The sequence below is a fragment of the Cavia porcellus genome, unplaced genomic scaffold (assembly GCF_034190915.1).
Source record: "Cavia porcellus strain 051 isolate PalLab524CR breed Dunkin Hartley unplaced genomic scaffold, mCavPor4.1 scaffold_21, whole genome shotgun sequence".
Classification (NCBI taxonomy): domain Eukaryota; kingdom Metazoa; phylum Chordata; class Mammalia; order Rodentia; family Caviidae; genus Cavia; species Cavia porcellus.
The window spans coordinates 22,317,147-22,326,122 of NW_026947504.1; the positions used below are offsets into that span (position 1 = coordinate 22,317,147).

At 41.9% G+C, this 8,976-nt stretch overlaps 1 protein-coding gene across 1 annotated transcript; it reads right to left on the reverse strand.

Annotated features, from left to right (window-relative positions):
- Positions 1-98: 98 nt before the first annotated feature.
- Spmip10 (sperm microtubule inner protein 10) lies at positions 99-8,845 on the reverse strand. Its single transcript, XM_003477367.4, has 3 exons — positions 6,643-8,845; positions 6,084-6,192; positions 99-3,583 (listed from the first exon to the last, which is right to left on the reverse strand). Exons 1-3 carry the CDS (start codon positions 6,753-6,755, stop codon positions 3,374-3,376), a joined length of 432 nt encoding a protein of 143 aa, XP_003477415.2. The 5' UTR covers positions 6,756-8,845; the 3' UTR covers positions 99-3,373.
- Positions 8,846-8,976: the final 131 nt, after the last annotated feature.

An 8,976-nucleotide genomic window follows, 5' to 3' on the forward strand; every position in this document is an offset into this window, starting at 1 on the left:
ATAAAATGTCTCCTTGCTCTCAGCATGCCTGGGGGGGAGGATGGGGAGAGGAGAGAAAGGAGCAGAAGGAAAGTGAACACCACTGGCTGGCAGCTTGCTGAATTTATCCAGAAACAGCCTTTACTTCCAAGAAGGGCTACCAGAACATCAGGGCAGAATCGCCAACTCTGGTGTCCCAACAGACCAGGCTCAGTCGCCCTTTTCACATCACTACTCAGGGAGACAAGCGGGGAAAGGAGCTTTAATCAGAAGGCTGGGCAGGGAGCACCAGGAAAGAAGCTCGAGATCGGCTTTCAGTTTCCCACTGCTGTCTTCAGGTCTAGCTTCTAAGTCCTTGTTCTAGAAGCACAACAAGCTCCAAATAGGATAAACCTAAAGAGCCCGCAAAGGGTTACGTAATAAAAATGCTAAAGGTCAGAGATGAGGATTAGCAAGGAGTAATGAGACACTGACAACAGGAACACAGGTTAATATTAAGTGCTGCCTCTGCAGAAAAGAAACGGCGGCCACAAGAGTGTGGTACACTTTTTGAAGTGTGCAAATAAACAAACATCCAATACCCATCAGAACTTCTTTCCAAAAAACAGTGATATACAAATGTCCCAGATAGGGTTGTTCAATTTTATTGTCTGTGATAGTACGAATAGCTATTTTGAAGAAAACAAGGCATCACAATAGCTAGTGCTGATTTAATATCTTGTTTTGAAGTCCCGCCAAGCTGTTGTTCGTGTTTCCATTGGTTTTAACATGTTGTATCTTAATATATTTTACTATATGCGATAGTATAAACAAAACTTTTTATAGGCAAAGAGATAATATAGAAACCGTTGTTCGTTTTCTGTTAGCTGGTTCTAAATACCCGGTAATACTTTTATTCTCTTGAATGGCTTCACAATGTCTTAATATGTTTGATGCTATAATATATGAAGTTATACTCAAATATTTCAAGGAAACAGACACTATGGTGACTACTATTATGTCAGGTTATCTGGTGGTGAAACACAATGATGCTTAAATTGTTTGGTTCTGACCTGTGTTGTTCTGTTGCTATGTCCTCTTTTATCTCAATCTCCCCTTTTTTTCCTTTTTTTTAAAAAAAATTTATTTTTTCTTATTTTTTATAATTAAAGGAAAACTAAATTAAAAAAATAGCGGGATATATTATAGTAATTTTTTTGTTTTCCCATTAACCTGATTTGAACCCCTGTAAATCTCTCCCCATCTTGTTCTGACTGATTTTACTCTATTCTGTTTTGTTTGATAGTATCAAGTTTGAGGGTATAGGCAACCACTTTCAAGGCAGTAAGATTTACTATAATGCCCATTTTGGTTTGACTATTATCTTCTTTTGAAGTCCTGTAAGGTCTCCAATGTAGGTTTTATTGGTCTTGTTCTGTACTGTTTTGTTCAATTCTACTATACCTGATGATATAGGCAACTCTTTTTAAGATAGCAAGAGGCATAATGGTAACCATTGTTGATCACCTGGTATTCTGTTTTTGCATCATATACTATGTCCATCCTTGTGTTCTGACTCTGTTTTGCTTTGTCACATTTGGTTTTTTTTTTTTCTCTTCAAAAAAAAAAAGTAATAAGAACTGTGGGAGTAATAAAACCCAAAAAGTATAATTGTTATTGTAAAAAAGAGAGGAAAAGAAAGTGATCTAAAGGATATAAGTGCATGTGTATTTAGGTGTGTAGGATAGAAAACCGTATTACTGAGTTTTTATTGGCTCATTGAACAGAACTGTCTGCTACCTCACTGTATGAATGTCCACTTTGTATGCTTTAATTTTGTAATTTGGACAACTGTTTCTAAGATGACAATATGTAATCTTAACTAGTGATTTCTTACTGTATATTTTTTTCTTGAAATTCTGTATTACTTGTACCCTTTTACTGCTTTGTTTTGTTTTTCTCTTTAAATGAAAAAAAAAAATGCCCCAGATAAGCAATATTGAATTTGTTGCTAGTAGACATGCTTTGAAAGAAGTAGAATAGTTCTTCAGGCTGAGAAATGGGCTCCAAAGGTGATCCGAATCCGCACACCAGACGTGGTGCCTTGTCTGCTCAGGCTGGAACAAAATGCCCAGGCAGGTGGCGTAAACCACAGACATTTGTGCTCACAGCTTTGGAGGCCCAAAAGCCCAGGAGCAAGATGTCAGTAGCATCGTCCTGGCCAGAGCCCTCTGCCTGGCTTGCAGAGAACCACTTTCTACTGCATGTGTTACAGGGTATAAAAATGGGGTGTATGGGTTATTTTATTTAGCATCATAACTTCAAGGTTTTTCCATGTTGCCGCACAAATCAGATCACTCCTTTTTATGGCTCAATAATACAGCATCACATGCATATACCATGTTTTGTTTGTCTTCAGCAATTGGTATCATTTGGTTGCTTCAACTTTTTTACTATTGTGCACACTGCTGCTGTAAATACAGGTATACAAGTATTTAAGTCTCTGCTTTTAATATTTTGAGTACATAGCTCAGGAATGAAGTTACTGAGTCATGTGATAATTCTACATTTAATTTCTTTTTTATCGGTACTGGGGATCAACTCATGACCACACGCTTGCAAGGCAGGTGCTTATGCCGCTGAGCTAAATCCCAGCCCTCTACATTTAATTTCTTAAGGAATCACCGTACTTTCTTCTACAGTGGTTGTGGTGTTTGCATAGGATGCTTGTATGTTGTTCAATTATGTGAATCATTTTTGTGCTGTAGGAAACTGGCCCTCAGGCACACTGAACAACACAGAAAGTACACCTCTCACAGCTGAAGTCACGTGTGGTGTGACAGAGCTGTCTGCCAAACACTTGTAGTCATCATGGTGATTAATGCTTGTGGTCCAGAGTTTTAGAGATGTGAGTGCGAGGGGTGGGTCAGCGAGAAGGGTGGTAGAGGCGGTCGGCAAGGTAGCAAACATAACTCCGTATCTTGAGGCTGATCTGAAACAGAGTATGGGCGGGGCTGAATGGTAGAATAAACAGACAGACAGACAGACAGCCGGGCGAGATGAGGCAGTGGGACTGGGCCCGGCTGTGTTCATCTCCTTGGCGTGAAATTAGCATCAGCGAAAGCAGTTTTCCTTGCTCTCCCACTTCACCTCAGCCGACTCAGAGCCTCCGTCCTTTCCAAAGCTTCCGTAGTCTACAAATGATGCTCTCAACTTAAGATTGTTAAATGTGTAGAACTTAGGGGAAATGCAAATGGACCACGAACTTGAACATTTACTGAAATACTGAATCACTTCATTTTTAATTCATTATCTGTCTGTGGTACTGGAGATGGAGCCCAAGGTTTCTTACACACTGACACAGGTGTTCTGCTGAGCTCTAGGGCCCGCCCGGCTTTATTGCCTTCTGTGTTCATCAGACCAGCCGCCTCCTGAAGCCGTGAGAAATCACAGTACTTTGGTATCTGGAGAGAGGTGAATGCAAAGGCATATCTGCAATTTTTATCTCTGGTGGGATTTTCTTGAAGACAATTTTACGATCTTCCCCGTGGCAAAGCCTTTCTCTGCAATTCAGGAACAGAGATTCTTCTAGTGGGCCACTGTAGATCCCAGATACTTTTGCTTGCTAAGAAAAAACAAAACAAAACAAAGCAACGCCTTCAGTTTAATGCTGCATCACTCAGACATCACTTCTGTTAGATTAAGGTGGCCGTTTCAGCCGGTGCCGAGCCACATGCCTGTCACTGCCGCATGTGGAAGGCTGAGGCAGGAGGACTGTGGGCTCCAGGCCAGCCTGGGCTACCCAGGAAGTCTGAGGGTACATAGTGAGACCCCACCCTCCCCCAAAAAGGCTTTGTAACTATCTGATGGACATTAAGATAAAGCAAGTCCTGTGTTCAGTGTGGACTGCAGTGACAAAGGTGACCCATGCAATTGGATGCTGAAGGAGTCTTAGAGTGTTAGACAAAAGACCAGTGTGTGCAGTCGTGATGTAGCTCAGTGGCAAAGCACTTGCCAGCATGAGAGAGGCCCCTGGTTCAATCTACAGCATGGAAGAAAGAAAAGCCCACCTGTGAGTGAGGAAGCTTTTGCTGATTTCAGGCATTAAATTGAGATATAGACAGAAATGCCACCATTATGGCGAAGTAGCAGCTCTTGGCGTTTCCTGACTTAGTGCTTCGGCACAGCTGGGCCTGGCTAGGGTGCTCTGGCCTGGCTGCGGGGCAGGTCTATTCTAGTGTACTGTGTCACTGTACTGTTGTTAAATATGGGCTTTTAAAATCCCTCTTATGGTAAAACTGGGAGGATAAATGAGACAAGAGTATTAAGCTAGAATGTACCAGCATTTATTCAGTGTGGGCACATTCACTTCATTTGATTCTTTGATTTTCATGGTAGCTGCAAGGTAAAATGTTCTCTACATTAGTCATTAATAGTATTTTTTAAATTGTCGGCAACACTTTATTTTTAAATTTTTACGTATGTATGACGGTATGTATGTATATAGCTATGTACTCTGCAGTCCTGGAGACTGAAACCAGGGCCTTCACACTAAGCCAACCCCTAACCCTTTTTAAAAGTCTTGAGACCGAGTCTTGTTAAGTCACTGAGTTGCCTGCGCTAGGCTCAAACTTGTAATCCTCCTGCCTCAGGCTCCCAGAGTGCTGGCATTACAGCATGTGGCACCATGCCCAGTCTGTAAGGAACACTTTAAAGTGCAAAGTGAAACAGTTTTGAAAATTATGCTGAATCACAGTTGTAAAGAACAAGACCAGTCCAGGGGTACAGTTTAGTGGTGTTGCTTGCTGAGTACTCACACACACAGAAAAAATAAAAGCAATATTGCTGGGTTTGGTGGCAAATACCTGAAACTACAACACTGTCAAGGCTGAGACAGGATTATCAGTATGAATTCAAGGCAGACTGGGTGATATAGTGAGTTCAGGCTCAACCCACATAGTGAGACCTTATCTCAAAAACAAAGCAAAATGCAGACCACACACACACACACACACACACACACACACACACACACACAGGAATCATCCTGCAGTAAATACAGCTTTGTGTATTGTATAACACTGTGTATTTTTTATTTTTTGAGGTACTAGGGAGTTGAACCCTGGGTCTTCATGGTAAACTACAACTCCAGCCCTTTGTATTTTTTACTCCGTGACAGGGTCTCACCAACTTGTGAGGGGGCTAGGCTGCATTTGAATGTGTGAAACTCTTGCCCAGAGCACTAGGATTACAGCATGTATCACCATGCCAGGCTCACTTGTGGGTTTTATAGGAGAACAATCGCAGCCAGGTGTGGTGACATTGTAATCCCAGCACTCGGGAGCCTCTGGGCAGGAGGCTCGCTGCCAGATACAGCCCAGCAGACACAGTGAGTTTGAGTCCAGCCCGAACTGCAGTGAGACCCTGTCTCAAAAAAAAAAAGTATGAGAATCATTGAAGTGTATTTTATCACACTTTATATATTTATATTTTACAATGTCTTGGAAAAATGCATTTTCCTTTGATATTAACCACTTACACAACTGAAATTTACAAATAATTTAACAAAAACCCATTTTTTTCTAGGACTCCTAACTTGAAATTTCCTCATAGCTAATTATGACCATATATTTTATTCCCCTTTGAAGAAACAATCTATCATATCATAAGTAAACCGTCAATCTGAATTTGGAAAATATCTTTTAAAGAACTAATTAGGAAGGGCTGGGGATATATTTCAGGGGCATAAGCACCTTCCTGGCAAGTGCTAGGTCCTGCGTTCAACTCCTGGTACCAAAAAAACCAACAAATAAAAAACCTAATTAGGAGCCCAGAATGGGAAGTATCCTGTGAGTCCAGCCTGGATGTTCCTATGGGGTCCTGCTTGAATAGGCAGCACCACGAACTGTGACCTGACTCTGCATGGCACCTACATCTGCAGGCTGCATCACCGAAGTCAGCATGGTGTGAAGGTTCTCAACTTTGCTGGAGTACCTAAAGTTTGCATTTGTGTTATTGGGTACAGTTAACATATACTTGCAAATTGTTATGAAAGTAAAGTTTTTGTGTCAGCTCATAGACTAAAGGTACAGGTTTTAAGACCAAGGAGATTTATGGGAAAATACCTTCATGTTCACATTCCTGAATTCCATGTTTTCTTTCCACGGCATTATGTAACGTGTTGGAATCATCCCTTGCCTGAGTGAAAACCGTGGCAAATGAATCTCTTCATACCTGCGAGGAGAGAGGATGCTTTTGAGTAAGCAGCTGTTCTAGCATCACCCTGAGAAAGGGAGGCACTGCACATCCAGAGTTTGGATCCAGGACTGTGATGCGGAGGCCTGCCTGACAAGATGGAGCTGAGGCTGGGGATCTACCTCCAAATGCATGCCGTTTGCACAGTGTCAGTGTGATCTTTTTGCAGGGAGAGGCAGTGCATTATCAGTTGACCCTTGATATAAGGAAATCTCTGGCCAGTTACTAATAGCCAGCAACTAATCTGCCTTCTCAATTTATAAACTCTACACTTGGGCAGACCTGCGATCTCGCACACGTACTACATTTTTTCCCTCTGGAACATTAAGTTTTCTGTAAATGTTAAGCAGCAACTCCTCTATACAGTCCCCAGCCTGAAAAACAAATGGACCTCCCCCACCCCCACTCCGGAACCCTTTCAGTCCTCACTTATTGGCAGGCTTATGGGAATTCTCATCGGAGCAGTTGTTGGCCAGTTTAGGGAAGGGAGGGCAAGTGTCTTTTCCCGAAGCCATCATTGCCAGCAGAGACAGAATGCACATCTAGAACCCAGGTCACTGTTCTAAAGATGAAAGCACTACCACTGATGTAACAATGTATTGCTAACTTCACAGCAACCCTCAGCGGTTACCTCAGCAGTTAAAAGTGGGCTCAGACGTATTTTCAGTACTTGTTTTTGAGTCTTTTTGGAGACAGAATTTTGCTATGCAGGTTAGGATGGCTTTGAACTCACTTTGTAGCCCAGGCTGGCCTCGAACTTGCAGCAATCCTTCTGCCTCAGCTTCCTAAGAGCTGGGATTAGAATTGTGTGCCATCATGCCTGGCTTCAGTATGGTTTTTAATTTCCTTTCTTGACAAAATTATTTAGTGTGAGCAATTAAAAAATGAGAATGCTTGCACACTGGAAATTTGCCACATACTACAAAAATGTTTGACTAAATGTTCACAAATAAGCACTTCATATTCTTTGCTTCTGGTTTATTTTGCTCTTTATATATTGCACATCATGGTATATACTTTTTATAAACTGCACATTATCACCTAATAGATACTTGAAGAAAATCAAATTTGCTTAAATCCAAACCAATTTGACCCATTTTCTTTTGTTATACTGCAGACTATTTTGATTATAAAGCGTTTTATTTTTTGTAGTTTTAAAGACTGAACTCAGGCAATCTGTACAGAATTACAACTCTTGTTTTTTTGAGATAGTCTCAATGCACCATTAAATTGCTCAGGTTGGCCTTGAATTTGTGACCCTTCTGCCTCAGCTTTCTAGTACTACTGGGCTTATTTACAAGACATGTGTCACTGTAGCTAATAACTCTTCAAAAAATTTTTTTGAGACAGGGTCTTGCTATGTAGCCCAGCCTGATCTCAGACTCGTGGGAATCCTGTTTCACCCTTCCAACTGCTGGGATTACGGCATGCACCAACATGCCTGGCTCTCTTAGAACTAATTTTAACATGAAAAACTTAAAGAACCTTAAAAAACTAAGCACTGCTTTCTATACAACAGTTTCAAATATTAAACAACTGAAAAAAAAAATGAACTAAGAAAGTAGGCAAAAGAGGTAATCTTTCTTTCCCCTTGTTGCAATGTTAGGGCTTGAACCCAGGGAGTGCTGACCCACCACTAACTGGATTTATTATCCAGTTAACTATTCAGTCTTTTTTATTTTATTCTGACAGAGTCTAAGTTGCCCAGGCTGCATTCAAACTTGCAATCCTCTAGCCTCAGCCTCCTAAGTAGCTGGGCTTACAGCTGTAGGTCACCATTCCCAGTTTAAGAGGGACAATCTGAATGAACAGAAAGTACCCTCAGGAATTTGTGCCCTTTAAAAAGGGAACTGGAGAAAGTAGCAATACATGTTTATCTTCTCCAATGCAATGCAGCTTTAAAATCACCTCACAGGACTGAAGATAGCTCTGTGGTACAGACACGTGTAGCATGTATGGTGCTTCCGGGTTCCATCCTAACCACAAGGAGAAAAAAAAATCTTATGTAATGAGCCAGGTGTGACAGCACAGGGCTGAATCCCAACTCTACAGGAGGCTGAAGCAGGAGGACTGCCAAGTTTGAGGCTGGGCTGGGCAGCTAAGTGAGACTGTCTTGTCCAAGAACAGAAAAGCAAAACACAGCAGGCTGTGGACACAGCTCAGTGGACTCAATCCTTAGTAGCAAAAAAAAAAAACCCCAACAACTAAAACCCACACAAGGACAATATACACTTACCTATTTAAAGTACGCTTCTTCCCTTGGTTAAAGCAATCATATTAAACAATATTTGAGATTTTAAAAAGTTGGGCACTTGCCTAGCATATGCAAGGCCCTGGGCTCAATCCCCAGCACCACAAGGAGAAAAGAAGTTGGGGCCAGGGTAAGCAGCTCAACAGCAGAGCACACGCTGTGCAGTCAGCAGGTCCCAACGCAGCGGCAGCAACGCTATGGGCTGTGTGTTGCAGACGGGACATGGTGCTGGCAGCACGCGAGCCAAGCTGCCCAGGACCCGAGCACTGGGGAACTCTTTTTTTTTGTCTTTTCCCTTTTTGTCGGTACCAGGAATAGAACTCATGACTGCCTGCTTGCAAGGCAGGCACTTATGCCGCTGAGCTAAATCCCCAACCCCTTGGGGAACTCTTTTTTAAAACTAAAACCTCACTATTCAGGTTTAATTGCAGTGCTAGTGCACTGTAGCATGTAAGTGGGTTTTGGGTTGTAGTCTGAGCACTGGGTCTCTTAAACATTCGCCACCACTGCTT